This window comes from Eutrigla gurnardus, assembly GCF_963514095.1.
Source record: "Eutrigla gurnardus genome assembly, chromosome: 7".
Lineage (NCBI taxonomy): Eukaryota > Metazoa > Chordata > Actinopteri > Perciformes > Triglidae > Eutrigla > Eutrigla gurnardus.
In genome coordinates, this window is record NC_139921.1 from 6,448,714 (window position 1) to 6,465,070 (window position 16,357).

Genomic DNA, 16,357 nt, shown 5'->3' on the forward strand with positions numbered 1-16,357 from the left:
GTGACAGTAGCATTGGGAATAATGTTCCCATTGACATCTTAATTAGCTAAGACCGTTAGTTTAGCAAGTATTTGGTCGTAAAGCAACGTATTGGACAAATGTGAACTCTATGGTGCTGCATGAGGAAAGGTCAGGGGGTTCATTCTGGGGGTCATCCTCTGAGGACCATGACCATGTCAGTCAGACCATGCAGCAAAAATAACTCTTCCAGTGCCACAAGACAATGATGAGCCAAATGTCATAAACGACATATAATGAACCACAATAAACCAGTCAACTTGCATACCGGTATCTTTAATGGGGATACCTTCAGACACACAGCAGCAGGTCACACATTGAACAAAACATGATGCATGCTGTTTAATGAGTCCAAAACCTGAACTGTTGGCTGAAAATGTCCTGACATATCACGGGCCAAGAACGTCCATCAGTCCCACTTTCAGTCGTCCGTGTGACTCGGCGTCAGTTGTCGTGTCCAGGTCTGTTCACGCAGCTGAAGTCTGCACTCTGTGGGTCGCTACGCTGGAGTCGCCGTGCTCACGGATGGAGGGAAACCCGACCCTCTGCTCGACCCACTGGGCCACACCGAGCAGCTTCTTGTCTTGGAGGGTGGGGCCTATGAGCTGTAAACCAATGGGAAGGCCCCGTGTAGACAAGGCAGTTGGCACAGAGACGGCAGGGAGACCTGGAGGGAAGGAAGGTTGAGGGAAAGGCAACGCTGAGAATCTCACGGTTGGTTTTAAGTTGGTTTGAGAAGGAGAAAAAGGCAGAAGAGCCTGAACTGAATGGAAACACTCCTTTAAGGCTCCGAGGTGGAATTAGGATTATCTGTTGACTGGTTTATGATTATCTTTGCCATCAGAGATTAACAGAGAAGAGAGATGTGAAATTCTAATTTCCCCCATCACAGTTGTTTTTATGATCGCTAAAACAATATTTTCCAATACTTTCAATACAATGTTCCTAAACTCTTAACGCACCAACATTCATCTTCAAAATACAATAATACACATGTTCTCTTCCAACATTGAATCCATCATAACACAGTGTAGACCGGCTCAGAGCCTGTTTATACTGCTGGACATGATGCTATCTGATCTGACATACTGTGTGAAAGCATTTGTACAGTAAAACCCATTAATTTGGTCTTGGTTGAGCTTGTGTGTGAAAGAAGTTCAAGCATTTTAAATTTGTGTTAACTGTATATCTTACACAGACGGATGTTGCACTGTGTTAAGACTTTAGGAAACTTGTTAAAAGTACTGAAAAATGTGTCATAGCAATCGTAAAAAAACTACATTTCCCTTCGACCAAAGAGTATTTTGTGGTGGGAAGTATGAGGAATACTAAAGTGAAGTATTTGTGGGTGAAAGGTTTTTGGATGTGTGGGTGTATATAGTGTGTGTATCCAAGCGTGTAAAATATACAAGTTCCTGAATCCTCCCACACTCTCCTGAGCCGTGTGTGTTGTGTTTCTTGTGTCTGTGCCTACCTGCCATGTTGACTGACTGGGTGAGGACGTCCTCCTGCACGCTGCGCGTTCGGTTGTCTTCCTGTGTGAAGTCGGAGTAACGGGCTGCGTCGCTCAAAGTGGTGGGCGTCAGCAGCACATCCACACCCGAGCTGAACACGCGTTTGAAATCGTCTGCGATGAGCCGGCGGATTCTCTGAGCCTTTACAAAGTAGTGCTGGTAGTTCCTGGTAAAACGGGGGATGGGATGCCGACAGTTAAGAGCTTCACTAGACAGTTTATAATCTTATATATTCCATAACAAGACAAGCTGGTAAACGTCCTCGTGAAAAGGTCAGAGTTTTAAAGTGCCAGCTCTACGCTGGCGTGTAGCAAGTGAACTGAATCAGGTTCCATGTGTTGTCTTACTGTTCGAGCAGGAAGTAGTTCCCACACAGTATCCTCCCGCGCACCGCGTCGTTGAAGCCTTCGTGTCGGCTCGAGGCGTACATGGCCTCCGTGGAGCTGCTCACCTCGCTGCGATGGCCTGACAGGGCGGAGATGGCAATCAATAGCCTTTTCTGATTTTGGACTGTTAAGTAATCCCACACATTCCTGTGGTTCGTACCGTATTCAAGGCCGTCGAACCGGGCCATGTTAGACGCCACCTCCACTTGGCACAGGACGCTGTAGCACACGATGGAGTGCTGGGTGTGGGGGAGGGAGACCTGCTCCACCCGCGCCCCCGCCCTCTCAAACATGTCAGCAACACGACTCCATTGGGCCAGAGTCTCCTCGGACAGGCCCGGGGCGTGGTACTCCTGATGTCCATTCAGACAGGACAGAGACGTTTGAGTCACAACACGAACATACTGTATAACAAACATTAGTCTTCATGAAAAAGCCTCATAATATCAACGGTTTCTTCTATTGTTGTCGACTTCCTCAACACGTTTTATGTTGATGTGGTACAGGTCTGCATCGTACGTTTAGCTTCTGATAGCTTGAGGATTTCAGTGATCTTCAAGTGTTTCATATTTTCATTTTTAAGTGAAATATGGAGCCAGTGATGCTGAGATAATACAGAGGAGACGATGGTTTTAATAAAGTCACCTTCGGGATGCCTACACAGATGTCCCTGACATCGAAGTGTTCAGGTAGCTCCGTCAGTGACGAGGGAACAGGAGTTGTTGTTGAGTCCTGAACATCAAGGCCTTGGAGGACACCTGTGTGACGGAGCAAAACCCAATGTCACGTATTCTTTCCATTACAAGGACAGATTCAAAGGGGCCCTGTGGAAAAGCTGGTTTCTCAACCGAAAGACATTTTAAATTGTGCATCGTTTACTTGTCAGGATGAGAATCCTGTGCTTATTACAGACAAGATCTATAACCACACCTAAAAACACACATTCCTTGTGTTATTGTGACTTAATTATTTAAAAAAACAACAACATTTATCTGGATGTTTAATAATTTTATGTATTGGTTATTTGAGTGGGCTTGATGTCAAGGCTGCTGGGGTATGGAGAGGTTTTGTCTTCCTGGGGAGCCAATGGTTAACTTCTGATGTACTGTATATGACCCTTAAGGGTGAAGGACATGTACTGTGCATTAAATGTTGTCGTACTTGGTGGTCCATAGTTCCCTACCTAAGACGATGGCTGCATCGCTGACACTGCGGGTCATGATGCCGGGGACGTCCATGGAGTTAACCAGGGGGATGAGGCCGTGTCTGGACAGCAGCCCGTAGGTGGGCTTCAGGGCCACGACACCACACAGCGCTCCAGGATTACGAGTGGAACCACCGGTGTCTGAACCCAGAGCCCTGCCAGGCAATTTAAAAACAGTACATTTGAATTTGTAAACACAATTGTTTCTTCTCAACTTCTTGGTGTGCATTTTCTTCCTCTTTGTAACTGTTCCCCTAAACTGGTGAGTGTGTTCCCTCACAGGTAGCTGGTGAGTGAGGCCACAGCTGCAGCACTTCCTCCTGAACTTCCTCCAGTGATGACCCAGTCAGAGTCTGGCGTTGCCCCGGTCTGCTCCCTGTAGGGAGGAGCGTAGCTCCAGGGGTTTCTCACCGGACCGAAAACCCCGTCGGTGGAGCCCGAACTGCCAGACAAAAACATAAATAAGTCATCACCACAACCAGTCAGAGTTGCATCAAGCAATTTATGAAACAGGGTTTTGTAACGTCACACTGACCCCATAGCAAACTCATCCATGTTGGTCTTCCCCACTAGAACAGCCCCTTCGTCAAAAAGCTTCTGGACCACTGTAGCATTGTAGGGTGGAGTGTAGTCTGTAGCACAAGTACCAGTTGGTTATCATTGGAAAATACACCACACAGTAACTGTGACTGAGGTTCAACAGACTTTTAAGCATCCTGGAAGCACACGTCGTCTGGATGTTTTCTGTGCAGAAGTTGTCCTTTACTGCAAATGGGATTCCATCCAGGAGACCTTTGGGTGCACCTGAAGTAAAACCAGATCAGTAACACCTTCGACTCTGCAGAGCAAACAGAAACACACAGCGATGTGTCCTCACCTCGCAGCAGTCTGGTTTCTGCTTCTAGAGCCTGCTTCAGTGCCAGCTCCTCCGTCACAGTGATGTAAGCGTTAAGATGGCGTGTTTTCTTGATGCGGTTCAGACATTTCCTACAAAGCTCCGTGGGGGAGACGCTTCCCTTCCTGAGCGCCGAAGACGCCTGGAGAACAATGACCAAACGTCACTCACAGACACAATAGTCCTGACTCGTAGTAGAAGGACAGATAACATGAACAATGGCTCCCTGTAAACCATGACAGCACAACACCAGGACCCTGAAGGCAGCACCAAGTGCTTTTCTTACTTTTATCTTGAAATGGCATCCATAAAAACATCACTGTAGATTTGGGTATTTACACGTTTTACTTAATGTATACTTCTACTTCCATTACATTTCAGAAGTTTGTACTCTACTACATTTATTTGACAACACATTTCTTCACAAATAAATATTTCACATTGAAATAAATAGTAAAGTGTGATTAATTTCAACAGATTAAATGACCCAAATGGTGTCATAAAATTAGCCTCACAGTAATGCTGTCAGTCATCCATATGCCAATAATATATTATTAATTAATATATTGTCCTAAATAGAATAGAATACTATATAATTAGTTTATTAATCCCAGACTGGGAAATGATTAAGCAGCAGTGGGTCAGAAAAAAAACATAGAAACAAGATATATAAGTGCAAACAACAAAAACAAGAAACAACAACAATGATAACACAATAATAATAATAAACTATACAATAAATAAACAATACCTATTACCATGTAAATAGAGTGATAGGTATTGTTTATTTCCTGTATAGTTGTATAGTTTAGTGATATAATGAACGTGTATCCGTACATAACAGAATATTAACGGTATTTTAAACCCATTCATTTGTGAGCTTTAAGAACAAAACCTAAAAGACTTCACTACTATAACAGTGTAAGTGTGATATTGGTTGTAAGTGGTGAATTGGCCGTAACCATAACAACCACTCACAAAACCGTGGAAAGTCAAACAGCAAAATACAGCACGGGAAATATGATATATTTTGATAAATGGCAACTTAAATGTTAACAAGCTACAAACAAAACTCGCATGACCCAAAATAAATAATACAAATATCCCTGTCTGGGAAATACGTTTTAAAATCACTACGTGACGTCGTCACTACACACACACACAACATTAACGTTTATAGTTTCCATATGAAAGCACAACAACAACCAGACTAAGAGGGAGGGAATAACCGCGGTTACCTCTCGTATCGTCATGTTCAGCATGTTTACAGCATTCCGGCGCAAACCTTTCAAATTAATAACAACCTTCGCGCAGTGTGCAGCGCTAGCTAGCTAGGAGGCCGCCATGTTTGTTTGGGTCACCGGCGTACACCAGCGCGTTCTGTCATTGGACAGCCGTTGAGGAAGCCGCGCTCTGATTGGCGGACGGGCTCGCCGTCATGGACACCGTGTTTTCTATGGAAGCGGCATGTTCTGAGGACGTTGGTTTGACGTGACCGTCAACTCTGGACTTTATTTACGTTAACGCGTGTTTACAAGAAGAATATGTTAACAGTCGGGGACTGTAGAGGACTTCAGTCCAGCTAGAATCAGTCCCGTCTGCGCATTTACAGCAGCGCCAGTTCATTCTGCCGTTTAAGCTGCAAACAAGATGAGTTCTGCGGGACGGTTAGCGTCCGGTTGCCGGTTGCTCCGCCGCAGTACGTTTCACGGCAGGCACACCAGACAGTTCAGCGCCACCAACAGCTGCATGACTATAATGCCCGCATGGGTGCTTGACAAATACGGAGGCAACGACGTGTTGCGGTTCACTAAGAATGGTAGTTTCCCCGTCATCAACTACCCCAATGAAGTCATTGTCAAAGTGCATGCAGCCGGACTGAACCCCATTGACGTCAGCATGAGAGGTGAGTCACTGGTGTGACACGCTGCTGCATATCATCTCGTTCATGTAAATGTAAATGTAGCCCGAGGTGCTTTAACAAACAATAATAATAGAATTAGAATAGAAGAGAATAATAGGTACAAACAAACAAACCAAGCAGCCAAACAACACTAACATTAAAATATTAAAGTATAACTATAATCAGTATACAATAATACAAACACTGCAACCAGTAAAGTCAATTCAAATAAAAAAGCTTGGAGTTTCTTAAGATCCAGAGTGTTTGGGGGCACATATATTTGTTTTCATGGAAATGTGGAAATATAACTGCAGGAAAGCAATATATATATTTAAATATATATATACTGTATATATATATATATATATATATATATATATATATATATATATATATATATATATATATATATACATATATATATATACTGTATATATATGTATCATTCATTCTAGTGGCTGTTCTAGCAGTCTGGTTGTGGTTAGTGTGGGGGAGGATAGAGGGGGGCAAAGGCAGTGATAGTTTTTGTGGTGGAAAACTAAGTTTCTCTTGTTGAATTTCACTTTTGATTATCCCATACTGTGCGTGTTATTTTGTCTCTACCTCACATGGTGTTAGGATGACTATATGAATGCAACAACACAAAGGATGTCTGTCTGAGCTCTGTCTCATCTGCCAAAGCAACATTTTGCATAATCAGTCATTAAAACCCACATTATGGGCAATGACTTCTTGTTCTTCTTGTTGTTGTTTTATTTGATGTGAACCTTCCTCTACCCCATTTTGTTAAATTCATGCAGTGACTTCCACATAGTATCTGTTCTTACAAAACCAAACTGAACCGTTGTCGTAGGTGGTGATTACGAAACCTACTTCCTGCCTCTTCAACTGTAACAAGGTGACTCATTCTGGGGCACATGATGCCAGACATGGTTACTGTATTTCTTGGTGCCAATTTGGAGACACCCATTGACCTTGACTCAGATTTTACAGTATGAAAAAGTCTGCAGCCATTCAGTTACTGGACAGAGTGGTTTAACCACCATCGACCTACTACCTACTAAATTTCTCATTTCAGGGCCTGTACACTGAAACTGCACAAAAACATCTTGTGGGGTCTGTTTTCAGATGGATTGATGGATTCATAGGTATATGTGTACATGTTTTTCTCCAAAAGGCTAGGTAGTTCAATCAAAAATATATTTTATTTTTAAACAGTATAAACTGCCAAGTTGCCAGGATGCAAAGATTGGAGGTGGACGAGTCAAACATACGTAGGACTTTCACCCAGTAGACTGCTGTTTGTGTCCCAAAAGTAAAGTGACTATACAACCAAACTAAAAGCCACTGAGGGGCAAGATTTGTTTGGGATGCGTGTTACGGGCTAAAAATAAACTACAGTCCAGTAAACCTTTGAATGCGGAGATACATATATTTGCCATTCATGTTCATATTCAAATCAGCGAACAATGGAACAAAGCAATATGTCAACACGCCAACAGGTCATTAACTGTTTGACCCCTCCTTCCCACACACACCTGAATCCCATCACCTTGGAGTTAACTATTACACTTTTTAGATCAATGCTCCACCCTGTGTACACCTCAAGAACTGCATGTGTCGAAATAAAACGGACAAGAAACGATATTATGGCTCGACATACACTTTGTTTAACTAAACGCTGTCACGTAACTGCTTGTTGTATATTCTACGTTAGTTGTTACGTTGCCATGTTAACTTGAACCCAGTATTTTTCGTTTTGTATCGTTAACATGAACCACAATGCCACATCGTGCAACATGTGATGTAATGGGAACCCTGTCCTCCCTGTCAGGTGGCTACGGCGCTGCGACACTGTCTATGAAGAGAGACCCTCTGAACATCAAGCAGACGGGCAGCGAGTTCCCCCTCATCCTGGGACGAGACGTGTCGGGGGTCATCATGGAGTGTGGCCTGGATGTGAAGTACTTCAGAGAAAGCGATGAGGTGGGAGATTACCATGGTTATGTCTACTGTTTGTCCTGCACACACTGAGTCATGTATGAAGAAAGCATGCATGTAAAGCGTCTGGTCATGGTGCTGTGGTGGTTTTCCTCGCTGACGTGAGGCTCCTGTAATACGCCGGAGCATCGTGACCACCTGAGCACCACGGTGACCCGGCTCATCCACCACAGTGTTGGCAGTGTCACAGCGATCTCTCCACCCGGATTACATGCCGTCATCTCCACCTGGCTTAGAGAAACATGACGGGACGCGAGTCTTTTCCACATCCTGGCCCTTTGAGCCAGAGAAGGATTGTCTGGGGTCATTCCGTGTCATTTCATCAAATACCTCCCACCTGACCATCTCAGAATGTCCTGACATTTTTTTAGTACAAAGACACACTTGTTAATAGGACAAATCCAAAATATTAGGTCTCTACTGTCAACAGTTTTCTCATGAAACGTCAGTGAATGAAGGGTAGTTTAGACGGTTTTTGGCATCATGCTCTGAAAAGCCATTTTTAAACAGCAATATCTAGAAAACTATCTCACCTGTGGCCTTCAAAATTTCTACAGTGTTTATCTGTTACTAATAGCCTCCAGACATGAAATATCAGGGGTGTAGCTCAATGATAACCTAGTATGGTAGGTACTTAAAATGTGGCTTGTTGAAATAAAGTAGTACATTTGAAGAGTAGCTGAGCTCCCATTTTTGCAGATAAAAGACTTCTATCACTTCTGCCTCTATCTCTGGTGTTAGCTTAAACATTCTACAAAATATGGTTTCTCTCAGATGATTAGTTTCACAGATATTAAGGCTCAAAAATGGAAGTAAACACATCTTTGCCCAACTTCAGAGTCATATTCCAAAAAACTGACAACACGTATCAGGTCCAAACTTACTTTTTTTGAAAGATCATATTCTTGTTAAAATCATATTAAAAAATCAGGAGGGTGTTTTGCCTCATTTTGTCGCAGTGATTTTTTAAAATCCTGATATTGATGGGGTTTTTGTGGCCGGTTTTGGTACTGCATGTCCTAATATTCTACCAGTAAACATCACATGAGGGCATTTCAATTGTGTTTTTTACCATTTACCAAAGACTTACATGTGACTAAATGCTACTGATAAATTTAGCCTCACGAAAACATTAAAATGTAGCACAGTTGTAGTTACAGAGGCAATAAGTCCTTGAATGTGAGTTAAACATGCTGAAAGCAGCTTTTAATGTCTTAAACCATGAACAAACATAGCATAATATTGAAGACTGTACATTTTGTCATACTTTAAGTACATACATTACACAACCAAATCAAATAATAATCTTATACTCAACAAAAATATAAACGCACGAACTTGAAATGGTGAACAAAAATAGAATGTCAAGACCTTTGTTCAGATTCTTGATGCATTTGTTTATGGAATGATTTGTTTTGCTCAAACCCAGTAGTCCAGTGTCACTTGGCCACTCCTATTGGCTACAATCTCAGATTGAGTATTTCAACTCACGAGAGTCATGGAGCATGGCAGAGTGGTGGTCAATATGCGTGACCGGTACACAGACACTCCTTCTGGTCTGGTCAATAAAAGGGCACACCAAAATGTGGACTTTTGTCACTTGTCAATATGCCACAGATGTCACAAATCATGAGGGAGCGTGCCATTGGCATGCTGAGTGCTGGGTCGAGCGTTACAGCTGTGGCAACACAACTGAATGTGCATCATTCCACTGTCAGTGATGAGTCTCGGCTCCAGCTGTACCATGCTGATGGCAGACTCCGTGTTTGGCGCCGTGTTGGTGAGCGTTAACGCTGACGCCAATGTTCTGCAACGGGTGGCTCATGGTGGCGCTAGTGTGATGGTGTGGGCAGGCATTTGCTATGGACAGCACACGTGTCTGCATTTCATTGATGGCAACCTGAATGGGCAACATTACCGAGATGAAATCCTGAGACCAATTGTCGTGCCCTTTGTTGAACTCCATCATCTGACCTTCCAACAAGATAATGCCCGCCCGCACATTGCCAGGATATGCAGGGACTTCCTTGAACAGGAGGGTATTCCTGTCCTCAACTGGCCGCCATATTCACCACACATGTCACCTATCGAACACCTTTGGGATGTTCTGGATAGGCGTGTCCGCCAGCGGGTTCCGGTTCCCCAGAACGGCCGCCAACTTCAAGTGGCTCTGCAGGAGGAATGGGACAACATCCCCCAGGCCATGATCGGCAACCATGATGTCCATGCGTCGCCGGTGTACCGCTCTGCGTGAGGCTAATGGTGGACACACACGTTATTGACGTTTGTGAACTTGGATCATCGACCCCCATTGTGTTCTTCCTGCCATTACTCCAGGACTTTTGTTTTGAAATTGATCCTAATGCTCGCAAATTAAAGCCACTTTATTGATAAAGTTATACTGTTATTTTTGGATAGTTACTCTGTTTTGTCACATAACAATAACTACAAGTTTTTCTTTGTGTGTTTATATTTTTGTTGAGTGTAATTTGAGCATAAATATTTTACATTACAGTAGAAAAGTCTCCAAAGTTTGATATTGAATAACAGTTTGTCTCTATGCTCACTATGAGGGATCACACATTTTTCATCAATTGCTTCGTCACATTCATAAATTTGTCAGTCACTTTACAAATTGTCTAATGTACATCTCTGCTCTGTTGTGCTCATCTTTTTTGATGGCATACATGCACCCAGTTTCTGTAGAGGGAACGTCAATCCTTGCAATTCTATGCTGCAGTGGGACATTGCACATCTTCTCTTCTTGGCCAGTAGAAACTCTTGGCAGGGCCATGTGGGTGCATGAACTGAACCAGTACATCTTCATCTGAAACATCTCTGATACTTCCTATCCACCATTTCTGATCATAACTCACATATTCTCTCATAGTGAGCATAGAGACAAACTGTTATTCAATATCAAACTTTGGAGACTTTTGTACTGTAATGTAAAATCTCATGCTCAAATTAAGATTATTATTTGATTTAGTTGTGTAATTCATATACTTAAAGTATGACAAAATGTACAGTCTTCAATATTATGCTATGTTTGTTCATGGTTTAAGACATTAAAAGCTGCTTTCAGCATGTTTAACTCACATTCAAGGACTTATTCCCTCTGTAACTACAACTGTGCTACATTTTAATGTTTTCATAAGGCTAAATTTATCAGTAGCATTTAGTCACATGTAAGTCTTTGGTAAATGGTAAAAAACACAATTGAATTGCCCTGCTGTGATGTTTACTATTAGGATATTAAGACATGCAGTACCAAAAACGGCCACAAAAACCCCACCAATATCAGGATTTTAAAAAATCACTGCGACAAAATGAGGCAAAACACCCTCCTGATTTTTTAATATGATTTTAACAAGAATATGATCTTTCATAAAAAGTAAGTTTGGACCTGATACGTGTTGTCAGTTTTTTGGAATATGACTCTGAAGTTGGGCAAAGATGTGTTAACTTCCATTTTTGAGCCTTAATATCTGTGAAACTAATAATCTAAGAGAGACCATATTTTGTATCCATGTCTGGAGGCTATTAGTAACAGATATACACTGTAGAAAATATGAAGGCCACAGGTGAGATAGTTTTCCAGATATTGCTGTTTAAAAATGGCTTTTCAGAGCATGATGCCAAAAACCGTCTAAACTACCCTTCATTCAATGATGTTTCATGAGAAAACTGTTGACAGTAGAGAACTAATATTTTGGATTTGTCCTATTAACAAGTGTGTCTTTGTACTTGAATTTTTTCAGGACATTCTGAGATGGTCAGGTGGGAAGATTTTCAGAAATTTGATGAAATGACACGGAATGACCCTCTGATTAAACCAGGGCAGCAAACTGATGGATCCACTTTGGAGAGTTAGGATTTCTAATTCAGACGATTATATCAGAACTGGTAGATTTATTGACTAATAAACAAAAGTTAATTGGAAATAAATTATTTTTGTTATCAATTTTCTTGCAAAAATGCCATTATTATTGTTATTGTTATTATTATTACATAACCGCTGAACACATAGCATGTCCAACGTGCAATTAAACAACTCTTGATAAACAGAAAAGACATCATCTGAATACACTGATGGGCCTTTTCACTGACGAAGAATTCATAATTGAACCAATCGTTAGTCGCTTTCCTAATAGCCTACATGTTCTTATGGCTGTTTTGATTGATTTTCAGCTTTTCACTTTTTTTTAATCAAGTAAAGAAAACTCAGATGACTGTATTTTTTTCTTTTCAGGTATATATCATGTTTATTTCGAATTACAACCTTGATGAACACCTAGCAGCCATCTTGTTGTAGATTTGGATGGTATTGATGACCTTGATGTTTCTGTTTCTGTGAAGACAAACTGGGGCTTGAAATAGTTCATGTAGTCATCTCCTGCTTTTTGCCAATTCTAATTCAGGCAGCAGTAAGAGTGACTCACGGTGTGATGTCACACATGTGCTACTTTTGTAATTGTGTGTGTGTGTGTGTGTGTGTGTGTGTGTGTGTGTGTGTGTGTGTGTGTGTGTGTGTGTGTGTGTGTGTGTGTGTGTGTGTGTGTGTGTGTGTGTGTGTGTGTGTGTGTGTGTGTGTGTGTACCAGGTGTGGGCGGCCATCCCTCCGTGGAAGCAGGGCAGCTTGGCTGAGTTTGTGGTGCTGAGTGCCAACGAGGTATGGTTCAGCCAATGTTGTTGCCTTGACCTAATTTCTCTGTTACAGTATTTGTCAGTTCACCGTTGAGGTTTGCTTCTTCTTCCTCTGGAAGTTCATCATTTCATCACTGTCAGTTCTGTAGAATGACTGTCCTCTTGGTAGACGTTTCAACATCGTCTTTTTCACCCCTTCTAGAATGACTTTTTACAGTTGTGTTCACATTCAGATGCTTTTAAATAATGACATAGCACATGTACTCCTATAACATATATTATATATTATTAATATAAACTGTGTCAGGGAGTAAGTCATGTGTAATGTGGTTATGGAGAAACATTTTTTGCTGATTACATTCAAATGTATTAATTTTGTTAAAAAGCGTATTAGTGGAATTTAACATTAATTCTGCTCGTTTGCCCTCGTGATTCAAGTTCTACTGACACGAGTCGTCTGGTCGTTTAACCCACTCTACTAACCTCGACTGGCCAGCAGGGGGCGACTCCTCTAGTTGTAAAGAGAAAACGATTCGACTTCTCACTTGATTTATAATCTCAGTAAACATTGTAAACACCAGTTCACTGCTCCTTAATGCATGTCCGTGCCTGTATTAAAGTTTCAAAAATGTTTTAGAAAAGTAAAGTTCCATCACTTTGAAGTAATAGTATTAATAAAGACGTAGTACATTCCTAAAGTAACTTCCCAGCGGTGATTCTAAATGTGTTTTTGTGCTCAGGTGTCCCACAAACCAAAGTCCATGAGCCACACGGAGGCGGCGGCCGTCCCCTATGTGGCGACCACCGCCTGGTCGGCGCTGGTCAACACCGGGGGGCTCAGTAAGGACACCTGCACCAAGAAGCGGTACACACACACACACACACACTAACACACACACACACACACTCCACCTGTTAATCCCTGTCCACTCTGAAGGAGCTCCCTGTCTTTGATCTACCCAATTATTCCATCGCTGCTCCTTCTAAGCCGAGCCCCTGTCGGCCCCCTCCGTAATGAGGGACGCGGTGCTCTGGCAGCGGCTCAGACTAATGCCTGGAGTGCATTTCAGATGAATCCCAACGCAACAATAGTGTAGAAAACATTGTGCTTTTCCTCTTTCTCCCGCAGGATTCTGATCCTCGGTGGATCCGGGGGTGTGGGGACATTTGCTATACAGGTACGGACGAAGAGGAGCTGCATAATGTACTCGTTGTGTAGCATTTTGAGGGCACCGAGCTCAGAAACATTCACTCTCTGTAAAATACACAAGAACAGCGATGGGACTGTCAGGTTTCAGACTGTGTGGCCTGAATACTGTAGCTCAGGTTACACAGACGTAACCCATTATACACTCTGCTCTCTGCAGCAACACAAACGTGTGTGTTGAACACTTACAAACTACCCAAGCTGTTATTCGTGTCCAGATGCTGAAGGCTTGGGGAGCCCACGTGACGGTAACCTGCTCCCAGAATGCAGCGGGGCTTGTGAGGGGCCTGGGGGCGGACCATGTGGTGGACTACACCGCTGGACCTGTTGAGGAGCCGCTTAGTGCTCTGGAGAAGTGAGAGAATCACACACACACAGACACACACACACACACACACACACACACACACAGACACACACACACACACACACACACACACACACACACACACACACACACACACACACACACACAGACACAGACACACAGACACACAGACACACAGACACACAGACACACACACACACACACACACACAGACACACACACACACACACACACACACACACACAGACACAGACACACAGACACACACACACAGACACACACACACACACACACACACAGACACATACACACACACACACACAAACACACATACACACACACACACACACACACACAAACACACATACACACACACACACACACACACTCTTGGCTGTCCATCGTTCCCGATGACGACTCTTGCTCCAGGGATGGGGTTGGGGGTGGGGGAGGGGTCAGCGACGTTGCCGCTGGTGCCACTTTTCGTGGGCGTAGAGCCCAATTTTTGAGCCGCACACTCGCCCGCAGATGGTGCATGGGAAGCCAGACGCCAGGGGGATGCCAGCCTCCCGCCGGTGTCGCTGGGTGCGCCGCTCAGATATTCTGTCCTGGTTCCTGTTGTGTATTTGGTGAACTGCCGCGGCACAGGTTCCCTGCCAGGCAGATCTGTTTGTGGCCAGGGGTTCCAGTTGTGTGAGGGGGATGTTCGCTCGCTTGAGGAGGTCCCTTGTGTAGTCTGTGAAGCGCCGCTTCTGCCCTCCAGCGGAGCGCTTTGCGCCCAGTAGCTCGCTGTAGAGGACTTGGCGGGGCAGGCGGTGTTCAGGCATTCTTATTGTGTGCCCGATCCAGCGCAGGTGTTTTTTTGCCACAGCTGCCTCCATACAGACAGAGCCAGTGTTTCGGAGGATGTCTGTATGGGGGGTTCGGTCCTCCCAGGACAGACCCTGGACCTTTTGTAGGCAGCGGATGTGGAATGCTTCCAGGTTTGTGATGTGCCGGCGGTATGGGGTCCATGACTCTGCCCCGTAGAGCAGAGTGGAGAGACAGACAGCGTTGTAAACGGCAACCTTGGTGCTGACCTTCAGGTTGCCGTTTTCAAAGACCCTGCTGCGCAGGCGTCCAAATGATGATGAGGCCTTGTTGATCCGGGTGTGTATTTCTGTGTCAAGGGAGCAGCATGAGGACAGAGTGGACCCAAGGTAGGTGAAGTGATCCACTGTTTTGAGTGGAACACCGTGTATGTGAAAACTGGGGGGTGTGGGGGCGGGAGTGGTGAGATGGGACATGACCTCTGTTTTTTGCGTGTTAACCTGTAGGCCAAAGGATTGATAAAGACCGGATATTTTGTTGAGGGCGTGCTGCATAGTGTCCGGGCTGTGAGCTATGACGGCACAGTCGTCAGCATACTGAAGCTCACAGATTTGGCGGGTTTTTGTCTTGGTGTGGGCCTGGAGCCTGCGGATGTTAAAGAGGCTTCCATCAAGACGGTATTCCACATGGACACCGTCTTCTTGTCCCATGACCCGGTGGAAGAGGCAGGTGACAGCAGAGAGGAGGATGTTAAAGAGCACCGGAGCCAAGACACAGCCTTGCTTCACCCCAACGTTCACCTTGAAAAACTCTGATTGGAGTTCTCCTGAGATGACTCTGGCTTGCATCCCGTCATGCAACTGCTTAAGGATGCTGAGAAACTTGGGTGGTACCCCAAGTTTGGAGAGGTGTTTCCAGAGTAACTCACGGTTGACGGTATCAAAGGCTTTGCTGAGGTCGATGAAGGCTATGTAGAGGTCTTTGTGTTGTTCCCTGCTCTTCTCCAGCAGCTGCCTCAAGACAAATACCATGTCTGTTGTAGATCTTGTTTTCCGGAAACCACACTGTGTTTCTGGGAGCACAGCTTCTGATATGTGCTCAACCAGTCTGCTGAGCATGACCTTAGCCAGGACTTTCCCTGCGATGGAGAGGAGAGAGATTCCGCGGCTGTTGCCGCATACTGCTCTATCTCCTTTTTGTTTATAAATGACCACGATGTTTGCATCCTTCCAGTCCTGTGGGATTGTCCCATGTTCCCAGATGTTATGAATCAGGAGGTGCAGGCGACGAGTGAGGGTGTATCCTCCGTGTTTGAAAACCTCTGCGGGGATTCCATCAGGTCCAGCGCTTTTATTATTTTTCAGCCCTGCAATGGCTTGCTGGACTTCTGAGTAGAGTGGTGGGGTGTCCAGGTGAGTCGTTGGTTGGAGGTCTGGGAGATTAT

The 16,357-nt window shown here is 44.0% G+C and overlaps 2 protein-coding genes across 2 annotated transcripts in view; one reads left to right on the plus strand and one right to left on the minus strand.

Moving 5' to 3' along the window:
• Nucleotides 1–261: 261 nt before the first annotated feature.
• qrsl1 (glutaminyl-tRNA amidotransferase subunit QRSL1) lies at nucleotides 262–5,420 on the minus strand. The gene is made up of 11 exons (XM_084013993.1): nucleotides 5,256–5,420; nucleotides 4,000–4,159; nucleotides 3,828–3,926; nucleotides 3,658–3,754; nucleotides 3,403–3,564; nucleotides 3,102–3,277; nucleotides 2,564–2,676; nucleotides 2,079–2,271; nucleotides 1,880–1,997; nucleotides 1,493–1,698; nucleotides 262–685 (listed from the first exon to the last, which is right to left on the minus strand). Exons 1-11 carry the CDS (start codon nucleotides 5,277–5,279, stop codon nucleotides 486–488), a joined length of 1,548 nt encoding a protein of 515 aa, XP_083870119.1. The 5' UTR covers nucleotides 5,280–5,420; the 3' UTR covers nucleotides 262–485.
• A 73-nt stretch (nucleotides 5,421–5,493) lies between these two features.
• The window catches only part of rtn4ip1 (reticulon 4 interacting protein 1), a 16,697-nt gene continuing 5,833 nt past the window's right edge, over nucleotides 5,494–16,357 (plus strand). The window contains exons 1-6 of the mRNA XM_084013994.1: nucleotides 5,494–5,923; nucleotides 7,755–7,906; nucleotides 12,525–12,593; nucleotides 13,309–13,433; nucleotides 13,698–13,746; nucleotides 13,994–14,130. Coding sequence (XP_083870120.1) covers nucleotides 5,668–5,923; nucleotides 7,755–7,906; nucleotides 12,525–12,593; nucleotides 13,309–13,433; nucleotides 13,698–13,746; nucleotides 13,994–14,130 — 788 coding nt within the window. The 5' untranslated portion in view covers nucleotides 5,494–5,667. The remainder of the gene's footprint in view (nucleotides 5,924–7,754; nucleotides 7,907–12,524; nucleotides 12,594–13,308; nucleotides 13,434–13,697; nucleotides 13,747–13,993; nucleotides 14,131–16,357) is intronic.